Here is a 21,329-nt window from a genome sequence, read left to right on the forward strand (position 1 = left end):
TCATAGTGCCCCAGAGGTTTCATTGAGTTGTACAGTCACTGTCATTAACTTCCAGAATGTTTTAGATTTCTTTTTTGATTTTTTCTGTGATCCATTGGTTATTTAGGAGTATGTTGTTAATTTTCCAGGAGTTTTGCCTTTTCTGAAATTTCTTCTGTCATTGATTTCTATTTTCATTGCACAATGGTCTGATAGTATGCATGGGGTAATTTCTTTTTTTCTGGTACCTGGGATTGAACTCGGGACCTTCTGCTTTTGAGGCACATGGCAGAACCACTGAGCTAAATCCCTGGCCCCTGGGGTAATTTCTTTTATATTTACTTAGGCTGGTTTGTGGACTAGTATGTGATCTACTTTGAATTCATGTGCTGCTGCTGAAAAGAATGTATACTCTGTTGTAGTAGGGTAGAACAATGAATATATATCTATTAAGTCCATATGTTCAAGGGTGTGGTTCAGCTCTGATATTTCTTTACTGGTTTTTTGTTTAGTTGATCTGTCTCTTTGTGAAAGTGGGGTGTTAAGATCCCCTACTATGATTGTTAGTGTTTATTTGATCTTTTAATTTCAATAGTTTTTGTTTTATAAAGATAGGGGCTCTGGAATTCAGTGCATATATGTTTATCAGTGTTATTTCTTCTTATTGGATTATTCCCTTAACTATCATGTAGTGACCTTTGTCTATTCTAATCAGTTTTAGCTTGAAATTTACCAAGTCTGATATTAGAATTGTTATCCCTGATTGTTTTCAGGGTCCTGGGTGCATGAAATGTTGTTTTCCATCCTTTATTATTTCTATTTTATTTTTTATTTTTATTGGTACATTTTAGATATACATAATGATAGCATTCATCATAGAGAATTTGTACCTGTACATGATATATCTTACTTCTTTTTTTTCCATTTCCCTCCCCTTCTTTCAATCCCTCTTCCCTTCTTTATTTACAAAAAGTTTGTTTCAATTATTCCAACCTTTAATTTTTAATCTGTGAATATCTTTTTTCTAGAATGATTTTTTTGTTGTTGTTACCAGGGATCAAACTCGGGTCCTTACACTTTCGAGGCAGGCAGTGGAACCACTGAGCTAAATATCGGGCCCTATGAATATCTTTTTTGATTAGATGAGTTTATTGACTGCAACAGACTGTTGAATTCTGTTTTTTGATCAATCTGCCAATCTGTGTCTTTCAATTGGAGAACTGAGGGCATTAACATTGAGAGATAATACTGAGATGAGTTGGTTATTTACTATTATCACCTTCTTTATCTGTTGGCCAATCTTTTATTTTTCCTTTCCTGATACTTTTTTGTTGCTGTTTATCCGTTAACCTCACTAGTTTCCTTGGTGTTTTTAGCTGTGTCCATTTTATTATTTCTGTCAAGAATTCATTCTCAAGAGCTGGTTTAGTACTCACATATCTTTTGAACTGGTCTTTTTCATGGAAATACCTTATTTCTTCATCTATTTTGAAGGATAGTTTTGCTGGATAAGTAAATCTGGGTTGGAAGTTATTTGCTCTTAGGGCTTGCAATACTTCACTCCAAGTTCTTCTGGCCCTTAAAGTTTGTGTTGAGGAGTCTGCTTTGATTTTAATTGGTTTTGATAGAATTTTTAATGTCTTAAATTTCTATTTGGAGCCTTTTTATGGACTCTGATTATTTTCTATGCTGGTCATTCATGTTTAGCATTATTTTGTTTACCTCTGTTAGGTTTTTATAAGTGTCTTCAGGAGAGTCACTAATCACTTTATTTGGCCTAATATCTTACTACTTAAATAATCTGTGAGCTTGCTAAATCCCCTATTAATGTATTTTATTATCTCCTTTGATATTATTTTAAATAATTCAGGTATGTGGCTTTTGGTTTCCTTCCCTTTGATACTCCATGGATTGGCTTTGGGAGAGCTGGGAATTTTGAGAGGCATTTTATTGGCTTGTCTTCTCATGTTTCTATTTGTTTGTTTGTTTTTGTGTTGAGGCTTGTGGGTTAATTGTAATGGAAAACTTTGTTTCTAGTGTGAGACCTCTTTGGTTAGTGTCTACTATTCAGTGTTGTCCTCTGGGCGTGGCTCACTATTGGCCTTTGCCTCTGTCCCAGGATCCAATCACTTCCATTTACTTCGGTTGGGAAGTTGCAACATAGTTGGCCCAATATCCAGTTCTCTAGGAATGGACCATATTATTGTTAATGATCCCAAGGCAAATTGGCCTCCTAAGAATACCAATTAATAGCAACAGCTATGTCACCTTGATTATAGTAATAAAACCAGCATCAATTATAGCATCAAATATAAACTGTGTATCAAAAAACCCTAAAGATCAATAATGTAAGACCATAAAAAAGAGATCTATAATTATAGTCTAATCACTAAAACAAACCAAATAGTGACCTACTATTGACATAGTAAATAGTAAGTAGAACAACTTTATATCCACTAACAACAGAACAAAATTCAACAACAATAGCATAAAGTTAACTAGCTATCTAAAGATTCATAAAGCTTAGGTGTTACACTAGTAAAGGTAGAGGGGCTGGGAACCCTAGAATGAATAAAGCAAAATTTGAGAAATTACTCAGTGGGATATAAGAAGTAGAGAAAATTTAGATAAAGGGTCCTATTTAGGAGTAAACAGAAAATAATAATGTTAGAGAACAGTTTCAGGAAAGAATGAAAAAGAAAAGAAAAAAGATAGCAAAATACAGGAAATAAACAAAGATTAAAAAGGAAGAGAAAGAAAGTTGAAAGAGGAAAGGAGAAAAGGAGACAATAGAAACTAAAAGAGGGGGGAAATGGAGGAAAAACCCCAAACCACCAAAAGATCTGATGAAGGAAAGATGAAAAATAATAAAAAATAGTAGATCAAAAGAAGATTGAGTCAAAGAAAAAAAATTACTGTGGTTTTGAGTGAGTGGTTTCTTTCCAAGATCAGCTATCTTGGGATCCAGCCAGTCACAATTTTCTCTGCCTAGCTTTAGGGCCTAGGGATTTTTGAGGTGCCTTCCCTGTTCAAGGGGTCCCTCTATCTGTTCACCCTAGATTGGTTACTGTCCAAGCCAAGGTATGTCCTTTCTCTCATTGATTGATGGTGAATGCAGTCAGCCCTCTGTTTTCTGCTGGATGTAGGCTGCCTGGCAGAGGTTCAAGCAGACTATTGGATTTAATGTCAATGGTCACATGGTCTGGTTGCTCTCTTCTCTCCCTGTTCATTGTCTTTGTTTGGGGTTAGGTTGGTTGATTAGTCCTTGCCTGTGCTGCTCCATGCCAAGGGGAAGCAAAATGCAGAGTCAGCTTGGAGTTGGTGGATGGTCTTGTCTCAGCACTAGTGTGTGTGTAGGTGTGCTACGCATCCTGCCATGGCCTGCTTGCTTGCATTGGGATTGAAGTAGAGGTGCCTGCCATCTGGCACAGGCCTGCTTGCTCATGTAGAGGGAAGTGCTGTACGTCTGGCAGGGGCCTGTTTGTTGGGGGAGGGTCGCTGCTCATCTTGGATTATTTTTAAAAATCTAATCTCTACCTTTAGTCAGAAAGTTTAATCCTTTTATATTTAATATAATTATAGGCCCAGTAGGATTTATATTAGCCATTTTCTATTAGTTTTTTTATGTGTCTTATTTTTGTAATTGCTCCATTATTGCCTTCTTTTTGTTAAATAAATATTTTCTGGTATTTCTTTATTCTTCTTTTTGAGACAGGGTCTTGCTCTATAGTTCAGGCTGGCCTTGAACTCACTATGTAGCTCAGGTTGACCTCAAACTCATGGCGATCCTCCTGCCTCAGCCTCCCAAGTGCTGGGATTACAGGCATATGCCACCACACTTGGCACTGGTATGTTGTTTTTAATACCTGATCATTTCTTTTTCTATTTTAAAAGGGGTTTTTTTGATGATTATAATTAGTTTCTTAATTTATCCTAATAAGTCTGATTTATCTTATTTTGTCTTATCTTTATCTCAATAGATATTAATTTATAAGAAGTTTTGAACTAATACCAACTGTATTTCAACAGAATGTAGAAACTTTGTTCTTGTATAGTTCTATTTCTTTACCCTCCTTTGTTCTCTTTTGGGCATACAAATTATATCTTTATACACTGTGCCCATCAACACATATTTTTATCTACTGTTTTATGTAGGTGTTTTAAAATAAGATTAAAAAACAGAATTACAAACAAAATGTAGTATATTATCTTTTATTTTTACCTCTATAATTACCTTTACCACTGCTCTTTATTTCTTTATGTAGATTTGTGTTACTGTCTAGTTTCCTTTATTTTAGCCTGAAGAACTCCCTTTGTTTTTTGTTTTGTTTTGTTTTGTTATTTTGAGAGAGTCTTGCTATGAAATCCAGGCTGAGCTTGAACTCACAACAATCCTCCTGCCTCAGCCACCACACTTGGCTCCCTTTATTATTTTTTTAGGGCAGATTTGCTAGGGATGGATTTTCTCAGTTTTTGTTTATCTGGGAATGTCTTGATTTGCCCTTTTGTTTGATGATATAGAATTTTCCCACAGCACTTTGATTACATCATTCATTGCCTCTGATTTCTATGGCTTCTCATGACAAATCAACTAATTATCTTACTGACGATCCCTTACACATGATAAGTCATTCTTTTCTTGCTCTTTCAATATTTTCTGTCTTTTCTGGTGGTACTGGGGTTTGAATTCAGAGGTGCTCTACCACTGAGCTACATCCCTAACCCTTTAATTTTTTTTTTTTTTTTAAATTTTGAGACAGAGTCTTGCTACATTTCCAAGGCTGACCTTGAACTTGCAATATTCTTGCCTTGGTCTCCAGAACAGCTAAGGTTACAGATATACATCACCACATCCAGCTTTTGTCTTTTGACAATTTGATATGATGTGTCTAGCTGTGAATCTCTTTTTGTTTATCCCCCTTGGAGTTCATCAAGTTTTTTGGGTAATAGATTAATAAAAGTATTTCATCTAGGGCTGGGGATTTAGCTCAGAGGCCTCGCAAGTGCAAGGTCCCAAGTTCGATCCCTGGTACCAAAAAGCAAAACAAAACAAAAAAACAAAACAAAAAAAGTATTTCATCTAGGGCTGGGGATTTAGCTCAGTGGCAACAAGCCTGCCTGGCAAGCACAAGGTCCTGAGTTTGATTCCTGGTACCAGAAAAAAAATTTTCATCTGATTTGAGAAGTTTTCAGTCATTATTTTTTCAAATATTTTGTTCCTTTCTCTCCTCTCTTTCCTAAACTTCCATTATTTATATGTTTCTTTGCATGATGGTATTCTGTAGGTCTTATGGGCTCTATTCATTTTTCTTGATTCTTTTTATTTTGTTCCTCAAATTGAATATCAATTGACCTATCTTTTAGTTCACTGATTTTTGTTCTGCCTTCTCCACTGTTCTTATGCATCTACCAAATTTTATATTTCAGATATTGTACTTTTTGACTCCAGAAGTTTTATTTGGTGATTTAAAAATATTATCTTTGTCTCTGTCTCTCTCTCATCTTTTGTGGGTGTACTGGGAATTGAACTCAGTGGTATTCTACTATTGAACTATATCCCCTACCATCATTATTTTTTTATTTTATTTTGAGGTATTACTAAGTTGCCCTGGAATGGCTTGAACTTGCAGTCCTCCTGCCTCAGCCTCCCTCAGTGCTGAGATTACAGGCTTGTGATATCACACCCAGCTCTATCTCTATATTTATAATATCTACTTGTTTTGACATTGTCTTCATATTTTCTTTTGGTCTTTTTAGACATACAATGGACCCTTGACTTACAAACTCGATCGGTTCCCAAGGGCTGGTTGTAACTGTCAATACAGCTGAGATCTGGATATTTTTCTGGGTACATGCTATTGATAACAAGAGGCAGATGAATCTTCCATTTGCTATTGATAACAAGAGGCAGATGAATCTTCCATTAACCTAATTAACTCAAGTTACTTGTATGTCAGGCTGGTTGTAACTTGAGGGTCCACTGTAGTTTTCTTCACTTATTTGAACATATTTTAAATAGCGAATTTAAACTCTTTATCTAGTAAGCCCAATGTTTGAGCTTTCTTGGGGTCACTTTTTACTGACCACTTCCTCCCACCCCCATCCCCTGTGTATGGACATGGGCTTATTTGTTTTGTTTTGTTTTGTTTCTTTGGATGTCATATAGTTTTTGTTGAGAATGGAATATTCTATATGTACATTTTTTTTTTTTGTACCGGGGATCGAACTTGGGTCCTTGCACTTGCGCAGCAGGTGACAAAACCATTGAGCTAAATCCCTGGTCCTAGAATATTCTAAATAATATAATGTGGCATCTCTGGAAATCAGATTTCTCTTCAGGGTTTGTTGACGTTGTATTTGTTGTTGTTTCTATTGTTTGCTTAGTGACTTTTCTGAACTAACTCTGTAAAGTCTGTATCCTTTGTTGTGTGTGGCTGGCCAATGATTGAACAGGGGATGGGAATGAATGGGTCCCCAAGACTGATGATGATATCTATCTATCTTTTATCTATTTATCTATCTTCATCTGTGTATCATCTATCATCTGGTATCATCTATTTAAATCTATTAATCATTTATCTATATCTATCATCCATCTATCTATCATCACCATCTATTTATATCCATCTATTAATCATCTATCTTCATTATTATCATCTATCTATTATCTATCTCTAGCTATCTTCTAAGATTATTGTAGTCACTGCTGACATACAGCATACAACAGGCTCTCAACTACTGGTGGAACACTGAAGATAAACCAGAGCAACCACACAGTCCTCAACAGCTCCCAAATCCCAAACCTTGGGGGCCTCAGGGAATCATTTATAGCAAAAATAGAGCCACCTCTTCTAGGGTCTCTCTACTTGCTGCAGAAGTAGATTGAAAATTTCTGGGTTTTACTCTTTGTAATCCAGAGGTCTTAGGAAGCATTTAGTTTTCCAGCTCCCAACAACTTTTTTCTCTTTCTTTCTTTCCTTCTGCCTTTCTTCCTTTCTCTTTCTTTGTTTCATTTTTCTCTCTCTCTCTTTCTTCCTTCCTTCCTTCCTTCCTTTCTTTCTTTCTCCTTCCCTCCCTCCTTCCTTCCCTCCCTCCTTCCTTCCTTTCTTTTTCTCTTTCTTTCTTTGGCATTGCTTGGGATTGAGCCCATGGCCTTGAACATGCCAATAAGTAAATGCTCTACCACTGAGCTACATCCCAGACATACACCTTGTTTCAGCATAGCCTGACCTCAGAGAACTATGTGCCACTTTCCATGTTTCCTAGAGAGTTTCCTGTAAGCAACAGTATTTAGAACCAACTAGAGTTCTGCCTTCAGGAGCCTCATGGGACACTGGTGACCTGTAGCTTGCAGGGTCCAAGAGTCTCTGGAACAGATGCAGCTTTAGGACAACTAACAGAAACATCTCAGCTAAGAATAAGGATAAAGTCTCACAGCCCCTAAGGTGTTTGTAGGCTAAAGCAGAAAGGATCTAAGGAAGATTTAGTTGGTGACTCAAGAGGCTTCCATGAGAGATGTCTGGCAAAGTTTCAGCTAGGGAATGACCTAGGGAAGAGGCTGAGGCATAGCTAGAGAAAGGGCCCCAAGGGTAACCCATCAAGCAATTTGCAGTTACTCAGGTTTTGGGGGCTGATTCTTTAGAAGAGACAAAAAAAACCTGTTGAGTTCCTTAGGTACTGGGTCATGAAATGACTTATAAATGTGCTCAAGAGAGAACTGAGACCAGAAGCAATCGGAAAATATCCCGAAGGTATACTTGGGACCTTATCGATGTGTATTGTTTATGACTTGCTGACAACCATACACTGCCTCCTCCTGGTAAGTCCTTTAGGGCCTTGGAAATGAATTTCAGTAACCCCAGTGAGTCAGGAATACTATCTAAATACCTTTAAGATGCTGTCCTTTCTCATTAGAAAATAGAACAATATCCCCAAGTTCCTGGATAAGCAGAATCAATATTGTAAAATGGTCATATTACAAAAAACTGTAAGGGCTCGGGATTTAGCTCAGTGGTTCCGCTGCCTGCCTCACAGGCACAAGGTCCTGAGTTTGATTCCTGGTACCAAAAAAAGAAAAAGACATATAAAAAACTGTATATACACTTAATGCAATTCCAATCAGAATAGCAATAGCATTCTTCACAGAAGTAAAAAAAAAAAGTCCTAAAATGTATGTGGAACCATAAGAGACCCAGAATAGCCAAAGCCTTCCTGGATAAAAAGAGCAAAGCAGGAGCCATTTCAATCCCAAACTTCAAATTATACTGCAAAGCTGCAGTAATAAAAACAGCATGGTACAGGCATAAAAATAGACATATTCACCAATGGAATAGAATTGAAGGCACAAAACAACCCCATGCGCCATCATCCATCTGATTTGTGACAAAGGGGCCAGAAACATACACTGCAGAAAAGATAGCCTCTTTAACAAATGGTGCTGGGAAAGCAGGTTATCTATGTGCAGAAGAATGAATCTATAGCTATATTTCTTAACTTGTACTAAAATTGTCAAAATGGGCCAAAGACCTAGATATAAAAATAGAAACACTGAGTTTGCTGGAAGATAAAATGGGTAAAATTCTTTGAAGACATAAACATAGGCAAGAACTTTCTGAATAGAATTCCAACTGCACAAGAAATAATATGAAGAATCAACAAAAGGGATTATATCAAATTTAAAAACTTCTGTGTAGCAAGAGGAATAACCAATAGACTGAAGAAACAACCTACAGAATGGGGAAAAAAATTTTTTTTTTTTTTGGTACTGGGGATCGAACTTGGGACCTTGCACTTGTGAGGCAGGCGGCAGCACCACTGAGCTAAATCCCCAGCCCCTGGGAAAAATTATTTTGCCAACTACTCCTTGGGCAGAGGACTAATATCTAGAATATATAAAGAAGTAAAAAAAAATTAGCCCCCCCCAAAATAAAAGATTTAATAAAAAAATGGGGAATTGAAATTAATAGACGCTTCTCAAAAGAAGCACAAATGGTCAATAAATATATGAAAAAATGTTCAGCATCTTTGGCCATTAGAGGAGTGCAAAACAAAACAGCAGTGGGATTCCATCTTACCCCCGTCAGAATAGCTATCATAAAGGACTCAAGATTGTAGGGGGTTGCCAGGCATGGTGGCACAGCCCTGTAATCTCAGCACTTGGGAGGCTGAGGCAAGAGCATTGCCATAAGTTCGAGGCCAGCCTGGACTACATAGTGTGTTCAAGGCCAGCCTGAACTACATAGTGAGACCCTGTCTCAAAAAAAGAAAAAAAAAGGATTGTGGGGAAAGGAATTCTTTTATATTGTTAATGGGAGTGTGAATAGTATAAACTACCTTGGAAATAAGTATGGAGAGAGATTCCTCAAAAACTAAAAATAGAAATTCTGTTTGAACTAGCTATTTCCTTTCTAGGTATCCGCCCAAAAGAGCTAAGTCAACATATTACAGCAATACACACATACTCACGTTTGTAGCAACATAATTCACAATAGTTAAATTATGGAAGTGACCTATATCTCTACTAACAGATAAATGGATCAAGAAAATGTGGTATACATACACAATGGAGTACTACTCAGTCATAAAGAAGGATATATTTGAATCATTTGTAGGAAAATGGATGGATCTTGAGACCATATTACTAATTGAAATAAATTAGGCAGAGAAGGATAAATATAGTGTAGTTTCTCTTGTATGAGAAACCCAAAATACAAATAATTTAAGAGAAAAATAAAAGAGAGATGGTAGGAAACAGGGAGGTAGGCTTTGTGGAAATGGTAAGGGGATCTGGGGAAAGGGAAAGAGAGAAAGGTGATGGAGAGGGGAAACAAAAAATGATCAAGATGAGATATATATGTGTACCAACTCCCCAAGACAAATGTAATTATTTTTCTGTGCAAATATATAACAACAATGAAAAAGCTATCTTTCCTTAATTCAGGCATTACACATGCACTAGAAGTCAAGATAGTATAGTTTTAAATATGACAGAGGTAGAACGTAGCTCTCAAGGTCTTTGTTTTATTTTGTTTCTTTGGTTTGGTGAGACAGGGTCTCTCTGTGTAGCCCAGGCTGGCCTTGAACTTGTGGTCATCTTCCTGGCTCATTTTCAAGGTCTTTGAATCCATAAAACAGCTGAGGTGATAAAGGCCCAATCATGGCCCCTCCCTCAGTCCAGCTTTCTCAGCCACTCATGTTTCAGGGGTAGTTAAACTAAGGTTGCTTAGCTCTTTGAAGGGGACCTTTGGGCAGGTTGGGAGATAAACTTATCATAAAAAAGCCAGTCCCCACCCTGGATAGTCCTTTTCCTGTCCCCTCAGTAGTCAGTAAAAGTGTCCAGAGGGCCCTGAGATACTGGTCATGGGCTTTTAAGAGGACCATCAGTCATAGCAAAAGTGCAAACTTTTTGGCTTCTGATGCCATTATCATATATAAATTGCAGAGTCGCTCCAAGTCAAACAAGAGCAGAACATGACCCAAGAGAGGAGAGTGGAGTTGCATCCCAACAAGCTAAAGCTGTGAAAGAGCAGAACCCAGAGGCAGAGAACAGAGAGGCGAGGGCCTAGAGGGGCTCATCACAGTGGGGAGAATCTTTTCAGAGTTTCCTCTTTAGGAAGAGGATAGTGGAGGTTTATGGATTCCCTTAAGGACCAAAGGGCCCAGGCAGAAGTGAAGTCCGAGGAGACTGTGGCCCCTCAGCCACGATCAGATGTCCTGACAGCCAGTGATGTGGGAGAGGTTTTAGAAGCTAAATGGCTCTCTGAGTGGTCAAGGAACTTTAGTGACCCAGGAATGCCCTCTATTCCCAGCCCCACTGAGAGTGTTGGTAGTCCAAGATGGATAAGCCTTGAAGAGTATTTGTCATACAAAATAAATGAATGATTGTCAGAGTTCTATCATTACAAAATTACACACACACACACACACACACACACACACACACACACACACAAACACACGATAAAGCATTCAGGGACTTGGCAAAGTAAGAAAACCCAATAAAGACCCACTCCCCATGGCTGGGCTGAACCAGTCTTTCCCCCAGCTCCTTTACCCTCTTGACTTTGACTTCTATGCATATTCTCTTTCTCCCTCTTTCTCCCCTCCACTACTCCCACACAACACAGACATTCTAGGACCAGAAATTCCTGCACATCCTCTAAGAAGGGGAAAGTTCAAGTTTCAGAAGGAGCTGGAGAGCCAGCCTCAGGGCATTCTCAATAAAGACTGTTTGCTTCAGATGGCTTGGTGTCTCAGATGAGTGTTCTTGGTGAAAACATGACAACTTCTCAGGTCCTGTGTGTCCACATAAGGGCCAGAGGGAGCAGTCTGGGCAAGCAGACCTTGATCCCAAAGCTGCAGACCTCCAGGGAGATCAGTGGCAAGAATTTAGCCCCATGTGAAAAAAAGGGACTAGATACCCCAAAGTAGGAGAGTATGGAGCAGGGGATAAAGTGTTGGGGTCTCCCTGCATAGGCCAGGGGATTATCAGACTTGTAAACGAGACCCCCTAGTTTCTGCCTTAGCAGAAATAGCCTCTCCTGCAAAAAGTATCTCAGATATAAGGACAAGAAACTTTTAGCGTCTCTGTCCTGGGATGAAAAGCAAAGCAGGAAGGATGCTGTGAAGCCCAGTCAGTGTTCACCTCTGTGTGGCCAGGCCAGCTGAAGGCGGCGTTGTCTTCAAGGCCCTAGGAGCTCTGAGCTCAAGAGGGTTTGCCTGTCATGGCCTGTTCTGGGAGATGCAGCTGTCATGCCTGGAGGAAAGTCCCAAGAGGAAGATCAAATCCAGGCAGAGACTGCAGAGGCAGTCTAACCCCAGGGCTCCTTCCCAGCCAGACCCAAGGGAAAGGACAGGTATGTCATGGGGCAGAGTGATCTCAGGAGAGGGCCACAGTTGTTTCAACAGGGACAAGCAGGTCGGATTCCAGGATAGACATCCTCAGAGAACTGTGTTCAGTGTCTCCCCAGGTGCTCAGGTCCCTATTCAGGCCCTGCCAGTCAGGGCCAAAGAGGTCAACAACCTCTAGTCATCCTCTCTACTGCCCATGCCTGGTCTTTGGGGATGTGTCTGTTCTAGTCAGCCAAAAAAACAAAAAACAAAACCTCTACCTTCTTCTAGGAAGAAGATTTCTCTAACTCAAAGAGAAGCTTTAGACAAAAAAACCCCAAAAAACTATTACAGTAGGTTTCACATTGACACATTTTCTGAAGATGATGGTCTCTGTCATGACCAGGGATATTTTTTCTTCCAAATGGTGTTTCTTCTAATAGCTGAATGGTGTATTTTGTCTTTGTTGTATTTGGGTAGTTTTGGAATCCCAGGAGTTTGAACTTAGAAGAAGGAAGGAGTCAGCTTCTGTTCATAATTGAGGGTCTGCTTGGCTTCTCAAAGGTGACCGGGGTCCTGGAGGGAGGTTGAGAGCAGCACTGCACACCACACCTCCTACACTCCAGGCTCACTGCTTCTGCTCAGATGCCATATTTTTAAAATACTTTATTTTTCATAATACTGTCATTACAAAAAATACAAAAAAACTACTATAAAAACATTCAGGGGCTTGTCAAAGTGAGAAAACCTAAAGACCCCACCCCAGGACCAGCTGAAGCAGTTTTCTCCCAGCTCCTTCACCATTGACTTTCATACAGCTGTGAGAGTGGGGTGGGGTCACGCAGGCATAAAAGGGCTGGAATTCCCCCCACAGCCTCCAAGAAGGGTAAGAAATAAGTAGCTTCACATATCACAAAAGTGGGACTTGGAAGTTTGGGGTGGCTAGGCCCTGAGTTCAGAGGTGTGGGGAGAAACCTGTGACCCTGAATCTCTTGTTGGGGGGTAGCTGCCACCTGACCCCAAAGCCCTTTCCCTTCTTGATGAAGGCTGGGAGATGGGCCCTGCCTCACCTCTTAGCCTTAATACCTCAGGCCCTTCTTCCCTTTCTCCACCCTCAAACACTCCTCAGAGCAGCAAGGAAGACAGAACCTCCAACTCTATTAGGTGTAGGCTGGGCAGCTACTGGGGAGGCTGCTGAGGGTCAGTTCATCTCCCTTCCCCCAATGAAAAGTGTCTTGTGCTCAATGGCCCTGTTTGAGCGTTGCAGACCATCCCTTCCTATCTCCTCGCCTCTCCTATCTCCCATAGAGGTACAGACAGCTCTAGATGAGTGCTTCCTGTGCATGGGTGTGTGTGCGATAACCTTGGACACTGTGGACCAGGGGGTGGGGGTGGGAGATCAGTGTCCTTTCTATCCTCTTCCTCCCCAACAGGAGGAAGCCTAAGGGAAGGGAGAGGAAAGATATCAGCAAGGCTGAGAGGGGAAGGGACATGCTATTTACAAGCGTGGGCAAGGAATCTGTATCTTCAAGTAGCACTCAAGTCACTCCCCAGCCACTGGAGTGGAAACTGGATTCAAAGCTAGTGACATGAAAACTGACCCTTGGCCTGGGCTAGCTCTCCCCACCTCCCTCCCACTCCTCAAGGCAGCCCAGCTCTGAAAAGGGTCAGGGACACGAACATTATCCTGAAAACCAGTGGCTTCTTTTGCATTTTAGAAAAAATTGCCAGTGCCCAGTGGATATCAAGCTGGGTGCACACTGGATGGGGTGAGTGTGGGGGGTATTGCTGTGGTAGACTCTGGACTAGCTGGGGCAGAGCCTAGGAACACGGTAGGTGCTGCTTAAGGATCTGTCGCGTCTGTGGTGTTAATCTGTCTGGGAAGCGAACTTTGAACTCCACAATGAGGTCTCCTCGCTGAGTAGGGACCTTGGGAAAGGGAAGGCCCTCCCCACGGAGTCTCTTCACGGTGCCTGGCTTGATGACATCATTGCAGGGCAAAGGGATCACTCGGCCATCAATGGTGGGAATGTTCACGGTGCAGCCACACAGCGCCTGGGGAAAATGAGGCAGGGAGTGAGGAAAAGGCTGGGCAGAGTGGGAAGGGAGGAAAAACATTGAAATGGGGAAAGGATGTGCCAGGAAGGAAAGGAACGTTTCCTGGCATCCCCCCAACACACACGCACACACCACACACACACACCACACACGTACCACACACACACTCCCTGAGCAGGCCCCACCTCCTTGAGGCTGATCAGGGCACTGTAGAGCACATTGGTGCCATCCCGGCGAAAGTGTGCATGGGGTTTGTCCTTGAGCACGAAGACGATGTCAGCAGGGATGTTGTCAGGTGTGGCATCACCCTCTTTGGGGAAGGTGATCTTGGTGCCTTCCTTCCAGCCTCGCTTGATGACGATGTGCAAGATTTTGTCCTCGGTGCGCACAGTTCGCCCATCAGGGTTGAGGCGCCGCCTTGTGATCTTCATGCGCTTGGTGGAGCCATGGTAGATCTCCTCCAGGGACACTCGAAGCTCATGCACCACAGGTGGGTCCTGAACTTTGCGCCGGGGGTACAGTGGTTCTGGGGCTCGCCTTGGACCCCTACTCAGCCCATTGAAGCCAAAGCGGCCAAAGGCACCAAATGGGTCCTCATCTTCATCCACATCCATGTCATCTGGGTCAAAGCCACTGAAGGGCCGAGTGGAGCGGCTGCTGGCAAAGAAGATATCGAAGGGGTTGGAGCCACCAAAGAAGGAGGCAAAGGTGGCATGAGGGTCCCCATGAAAGGTGTAGTGAAAGGAGCCACTGGAGCCACCTGATGTACCACCGCCGGTCTTCAGGCCTGGAGGGGAGGAGAAGTTATAGGGGCAGTGTGGCCCATCCTGGACCCACCCCAATCTCTCCCCCCTGCCCTCTAGCTTCTGGTTTGTGGGCCTGAGAAGGAGGCAATCTTTAATTCCTGTGGAGGGGGACAAACTAACAGAGCAAGAAAGCTTCTGGCAAGATTAATTTCCACTCTTAGTCAATTACACAGTTAAGCATAATGTACATCTTGAGGTTTCAGGAGGTCAGGTTACCAAAGAGTCCAAAAAGCCAGGAATAGGGGACTGATGAGAGGTGACCTCCAGTCCTGTAATCTTTTCCACATACTCATGGCCCAGAGATATCTCACAAAGCCTTGAATGACCGGTCTGGTGTCACATTACAAGTCATCCTGACTCCCCAGTCTCTGCTCATCTCCAAAGACACACAGGATGAGAGGCAATCAGACAGGATTTGACCACATAGAGGGCTAGTAAGTGACCTCTTCCAAATGAGGTGGGGATACATTCCAGGAGGAAGCCCACCTTTTACTTTGCTTTTAGCAATCTTTCTTTCCCTGACTCTTGCCCAAATGGAAAATCAGAAGAGATTAAAAAAAAAAAAAAGCAGGAAAGTTAATTAATTTCAAGGCCAGGAGGTATTTTTTCCAGGAAAAAATTTCAAATAAGCTGTGCACAGTGTTGTACAGCTCCAGTGAGTGTCATTCACACGTTGTAGAGACATAGCCTGCAATGGGAATGGAGCTCCCTGGAGTTACACAAAACTAAGCCCTACACCCCACGCCTAACACTGAACAAACACCATTCGTGAATGGGTTGGCACAGTGCAGGTGGTGACCCAAGCTCCCCTCTGGAGTCAGGTCCTGTCTAAGGGAATCCAGTTCTTGAATGGTGCCTTTAAAGGGGTAGTAGTGGTGGCAACGGAGGTAATGGGGGTGGGGAGGGGATTAACTCAGAGCTGAACCAGAATGTGTAGACTCAGGGGTGAGGCCCCTTCTCTTTAAGGCCTTTTACCTAGAATTTCAATTGGCAGTGGAAGCCTGGGCCTAAATTAGTCTCTTATTTCTTGGAAGTACAAAAGCAGATTTGGATTTCATTAGAGAAGAGGCAGCCAGTTCAGGGACTTGTGGCAGCTGCCTCTTCATCTCTCCTCCAAGACTTAGAGTCTGTTATTTCCTCCTATTGAAAGGCTGGCTATCAAGCAAGTTCAAGAAGCTTGGCAGAGCTCAGGGAGGGTGGGAGGTTGGACTAATGATGACAGGAGTGGGTAATTCTCACTGTAGGGATTCCTGCACTACCACCACCACCTTTTCAAGCTGGGAACAACTTGTCCCTAGGTGGAGCTGAACACAGAGTCCATGTGCACAATTGTTCTGGCTGGCTGTTGGGGAGGAGGCAGGGTGGACAGAAATGTAACCATTTCCAAGGCTGCTTTTCCCTCCCCAGGGCCTGGAGGTCTGCATAGCATAAGGCTGTGGAGCATCATCAGGGGCCCTCCTGAGAATGGGATCTGCATCTGAATCCAGTGTCCAGGCTCAGAGTTTGAGTGAAGGTACCCTTCACTCAGGAGGGGCAAAGTTTCAGGGTAGCTCTCCCTGTCTTTGCTTCTTAAGCAAAGGCAAGGCGAGTGGAGGAATCAGTGCAATTCCGAGACAGGTCACATGGTGGCATGGTGTCTACGCTGCTTCCTTTTTTCCCCACCCTTACCCCTCCCATCCCTCCATCCCAGAAAGAAAATGCTGGGGATAATGCTGGGGATTCCAGCAGGTTCCCGGTGGATCTGGGGATAAAGCAGGGATTCCAGCAAGTGCCTGGTAGATTTGGGAGTTGAGAAGTGCCAGAAGTGGACAGGAAGAAATGCAGGGAATGACAGCCCAGAGAATAAGAAGAGGGGGTTGGGAGGACTGGGGCACACAGAGGATAGGAGAATACAAAGCAAGGAGTGGGTGAGAAAAGAACATCTTTGAGCCCCTGCTTTGTGTCAGGCATGGTACATACCATTAGCCTATTTCATTTTGAGGATAGGGTGGGGAGGTTAAGAGGAGGATAACATGAAAGAAAGGTAGATGTTTTGGGGGAGGAGAGTCCTCAGCTGTGACAATGTCTCTTAATATAGCCTGACAGGTGCCTGTGGCTGGCGGGTGGCAGGCGGCCCTGAGGGGCAGGCCCAGAATTAGCAGCTACATCATGCCCGTGGGATGTGTGGGGAGGGGCCACTCTCTCAGAGGCTTTATTTGGGCCTTTCCTGCCACCCGCCCTATGCTTGGCCACCAGCTGCCCCAGGGAGGGGATAAGATGCCAGCAGCAGTTCCCCTTGCACCCTTGGATCCCTGCCACTTCCTTGGTGAGGCGAAGTGCCTCCTCTGTTCTGCTGGCCTGAAGTGGGCAGAGATGGGGGAGGGAAGGGGACAACTACTTTTACTCAGAACTCTGGTGGTTAATCCTCAGGCTGCCTAAGGGCCAGACTTTAATGCTGATGAATCTAAATGCTCTGTCCTCAGAGAGCCACACAGGCTCCTCTCCCCAACTTTTCCCATCAGCCAATGGAGCAACAGGGACTTCAGACAGGACTAATAAGGCTGGAAGGAAAAAGGAAAGAGGTCTCTGGCTCTGGCTTCAGACCTCTCTAGAGCTTGAGCTTGAAGAGGGAGAAGGGAAGAAAGGTGGAGAGAACCACAGTAAGCTGAGGCTAGGCAGTGAGTGGTCTCCCCTCTTCCCAGGTATCTGTGTTAAGAACATTTGCCTCCCTCACCCTCCTTGGCCTCCATTGCCTGCTGTGAGAACTGGCTCACCCAGGACTCCAGACAAACACAGGGTTCCAAGACTGGGCTGCAGCACACTCTCTTACCTTCCTCCCCATACTGGTCATACAGGCTCCGTTTCTTAGGGTCACTCAGCACATCATAGGCCTCTGCAATCTCCTTAAACTTCTCCTCAGCGTTGGGTTCTTTGTTTTTGTCTGGGTGATACTTCAAGGCCATCTTCCGATAGGCTTTCTTGATCTCATCCTCATTGGCCCCCGATGGGATCCCAAGAATCTTGTAATAATCTTTGCCCATCACAGCCACTGGCCCAGTGCTGGTCTCCTTGTTTCTGAAAGAAACCCAGGGCCAATCTTTGGTGCCCCTATTCTCTACTTCCCAGCCCTGTTCCTGATAATCCTACAATCCCTAAATGATATCCTATGTGACCTTCAGCAGGTCATGCCTGTTCTGTGGACCTATGTATCCCCATCTACAAAACGAAGGGTTCGGACTAGATGATCTTTTCCAGCTCTGACATCCTAGGATTCCATGATTCCTTCCTCAGCTTCCGGGTTTTCCCAGCAGGATGCTTAATGTTGTAGCCCACTTCTTGGGACCAGACTGAGGACTTCTGAGAGGCCCTTCTGAGGAAGGTGGTGGCATGGAGGACTGACAGACCCAGGCACAAAAGCTGCGGAAGGTCGGTGTACTGGGTGAGGTCACCTGAACATCGTGGCTCCTACGCCACACCTCAGGCATGGTGCCCAGGCTGAGGGCAGCTGGGGCAGTGCCTAGGACTGGGAACAGGCCTGGGTCTTCAGCCAGCTGCCCTGGCCAGCCAGGCTGAGTCAGGGTATAGGTGTCTAGAGTCCTTGCTTCTTTTGGAGACCCCAAGCCTCCCTGCCCCTGCCCACCCTACACTATGCTAAGCCTTACATGTGACTCAGATCACAGGGTGACTCACAGCCTGTGCTATTCTAACACCCTCATTAACTGGGGGTGACACTGTCCTTCCCCCAACCAGGGCAAGAGTTGCCTTTACTCATTTCCTAATCTCTACACACAGAATTATGTGAGGATTTGTCTGTACTGCTTAAGTACCAGTATTAGTGAAAAAAAGCTTCCCCAGGATAGGGCTTTTTTGAACTCTACCTGTTAGGAAACAACTGGGCACTCACCACCATTTCCTAAACACCTTCCCTGCAAGTCCCTGCCTCTCACCTGTTCCTGTGGTTTAGGATCTGACTCAGCCCACACACCCCTGATAACCTCTTCTAAGCAGGTGCTGGGGCATCTATACATGAAGAACAAACACAGGCTCTGATTCTTGCACTCTGGTTTTCCTCTCTCAGTGCATCTGTGAAGGATATGAAGCAAAGGGGGGGGGGGTTCCTCTGTCTAGAGCTACTTGGGGGAATGTCCAGAAGGCATTCTCTAGCTCTTCTGAGACTCGGCCAACCCCTGCCAAAGCTGGGAGAATCAGTCTTTCTAGCAACGTCCTGGGCTGGCAGCCACAGCCCAAGCCTACTTTTCTGCTATGACTGCTTCAAAGCAACAAAGTGTATGAGGTATCCTGGCAGAAATGAGGACTGTGACTGGGTAAAGGGGGGGCCTCCAAGGCCCAAGGTAAGCAGAGACAGTGGCCCTAGATCCTGCCCCCACAGGGCCTGCTGCAGGTGGCTGGGTTGACTCATGGTGCTGGGAGTCACCTTACTCTGACGAAGAGAATGCACCATAAAGGCGGGTACTCCCCCATCTCCCCACACCAGCATGTCACCACTGTGGGGGAGACTATGGTTGGGGGAGGCAGAGAAGAAAGAGCATCTGGGGGGAGGGCAGCCATTTTCGGAAGCAGCAATAGAAGCTGTCTAAGAGGGAGCTGGAGGTGGTCTGCCATCTCTGTCTCAGCCCACACCCCCCCCCCCACGGGCAGGAACCCTAGCACACCAATGGGTGCCCCAGGGAACTGTAACAGCTTCTAGCCAGAGGGCAAGTAGAACCGCTCACCATCCACCCACCCTCCTTTTGTTGTCCCCGAATTACCTTTTCTCCCGGCTAGCTTCCTCCCTGGCACCCACCTGCTAGCTATTCCAGACCTACAATTCTCTTGCCTCCACAGACACAGGGCAAACTGTTTCAGGACATGCCTCCTTTTCTTTCTCTTTTCTACCCTCCCTCCCTCTCCCTACCCACAAGCAAGCCACGTGGTGGTATGACAAAGGAACCCCAAGGCATGTCACTGCCTTTGATGGAGAAGAATGACAGGGGATGTTAATGCAGTGACAGGAATAAAAAATGGGGAGAAATGGCAAGAGGAACTGCTGGGGCATAGGGAGGGAAGATGGTTGAGGTGGAAAATGAGGCATTGATGGGTCAAATGGGAGAACTGGAGAAATTATTGAAATGTTGGAGGAGATGTTTAAGAAAAAAGGATTTGAGAGGAGACAAATAATAAGAGGTGCAATTCATTCACATGTACGTATGAAAAGGGGAGTCTCACATATAATTGGAGATGAGATGAAGATGAGATGGAGAAAGCAAGTCAGCAATGGAGAGGAGTAGCTGATGTGGAGAGTTTGATTTTGTATGAGAATGAGTGCCCTTCTCAGGAGGGACTTACCGAAACTTTACAAACCCATTCAGCGTCCACGCTCGAAGTTTTAAGGGCTCCAGCTGAATTTTAAACATCAAGCTGGCTAAGAAGTCTTCTCCCCAGAAGTGTGGGAAGCTCCGGAAAGCTCCTCGAGCCTGTAGTGGGGGTGCTGTTGGGGGTGGGCAGGAGAGCACTGTGCGCTTAAACATGCCCAGCCAAGGCCCTCACCTCTGATCGCTCCACCGGAGCCTGCTTGGAAAGCTGCAGCTCTGGAAGCCACCTCCTCAGATTCTCAGAGGCCCTTGCCCAGCAAGGCCTGTCTGGTGCCGCAGGAGCCGGACCTGATCCCCAGGTGCCAAGAGTGAAGGAAGAGGGTCCAGGTGCAGTAGTGTCTGGAGAATTGTGAGTGTCTGTATGGTAGTGTGACAGTGAGGCTGGCAGTGGCAGCGTGTGCTTGTTAGTGGCAGCGTGTGTACCTGTGACAGGTGTGACTGCGAGAGATGCGAGGCAGTGAGCTCCTCTCGCCTCTGTCTAGGGAGGACCCAAGCCCGAATCCCCAAGAACCTACTCAATGAAGTCACTGACGGGGAGTCTCCTCCCCGGCAGATGGGCGGGGAGGGGCGGGGCAGAGGAGAGCCTGGCCGGGACAAAAGGCGCGGCGGGGACAGCAGGGGAGGGGGTTTGGGCCGGGAAGGGGGTCGGTGATGTCACCCGCGTTGGCTGGCTGGCCTGTTTAGAAACGGCTCCGCCCGGCGGAACCCCAACCCACCTGACCCTCCCCGACCCTCCTCGACCCTCGGCCCGCTCAGACCCTGAGTGTCCTCTGTGAGAACCAAGCCTGGGTCACGGACACGGAGCACCTCGCAGACCCCGAGCTCCCAGCCCCCGCATCCCCACAGTAGAAGACCCGATGGGCCCTTGGTGTCCCACCCCCCACCCCAAGACCCCTGGCTTCAGGACACCCCGCTCCCAGAGTCCTGGCTTGGCGGCCTCACCGGTAAGGAGCTGCGGGCGCCGCCGCGGTCTGTCAGATATCCGCTGCCCCCTCCCCCGGCTCCGGCTCCGCCGCCTCCACTCTGGACAGGAGTTGCCTGCCCGCCGGCCGCAAACAGCGGCACCGGGAGCCCGCCCCCACGGCTCCGCCTCTGCACTGCCCATTGCGCCACCGGCCCGTCACTCAGGTCAGCCTTATCTGTGATTGGGCAGCTATCAACGAGCGGCTCGGTGATAGCCGCCCCTTCTCCGCCCCTCTCACCCGGCCACACGCGCACACATTCCGGGCAGTCACTGGTGTGGGTCTGATTGGTGCCCTCTGAGATCAATCAACCACGCCTTTTCTCCATCTTGTCGCACCATTGG

General features: G+C 45.0%; 1 protein-coding gene across 4 annotated transcripts; it reads right to left on the bottom strand.

Moving 5' to 3' along the window:
- Nucleotides 1-12,459: 12,459 nt before the first annotated feature.
- On the bottom strand, nucleotides 12,460-21,097 carry Dnajb5 (DnaJ heat shock protein family (Hsp40) member B5). Of its 4 annotated transcripts, none has more exons than XM_087183728.1 (5): nucleotides 20,966-21,097; nucleotides 20,199-20,311; nucleotides 17,482-17,726; nucleotides 14,052-14,653; nucleotides 12,460-13,863 (listed from the first exon to the last, which is right to left on the bottom strand). In XM_087183728.1, exons 3-5 carry the CDS (start codon nucleotides 17,690-17,692, stop codon nucleotides 13,630-13,632), a joined length of 1,047 nt encoding a protein of 348 aa, XP_087039854.1. In that variant the 5' UTR covers nucleotides 17,693-17,726; nucleotides 20,199-20,311; nucleotides 20,966-21,097; the 3' UTR covers nucleotides 12,460-13,629. The 4 variants fall into 4 exon arrangements, with proteins under 4 accessions (XP_087039854.1, XP_004873969.2, XP_087039853.1 ...); XM_004873912.4 differs by lacking the exon at nucleotides 20,199-20,311 and adding an exon at nucleotides 19,998-20,139 and having other exon boundaries at nucleotides 20,966-21,088; XM_087183727.1 differs by lacking the exon at nucleotides 20,199-20,311 and having other exon boundaries at nucleotides 20,966-21,096.
- Between the last annotated feature and the right edge of the window lie 232 nt (nucleotides 21,098-21,329).

Source organism: Heterocephalus glaber, unplaced genomic scaffold (assembly GCF_053883595.1).
Source record: "Heterocephalus glaber isolate CG9 unplaced genomic scaffold, H.glaber_assembly_v1.0 deba00001481, whole genome shotgun sequence".
Classification (NCBI taxonomy): Eukaryota; Metazoa; Chordata; class Mammalia; order Rodentia; family Bathyergidae; genus Heterocephalus; species Heterocephalus glaber.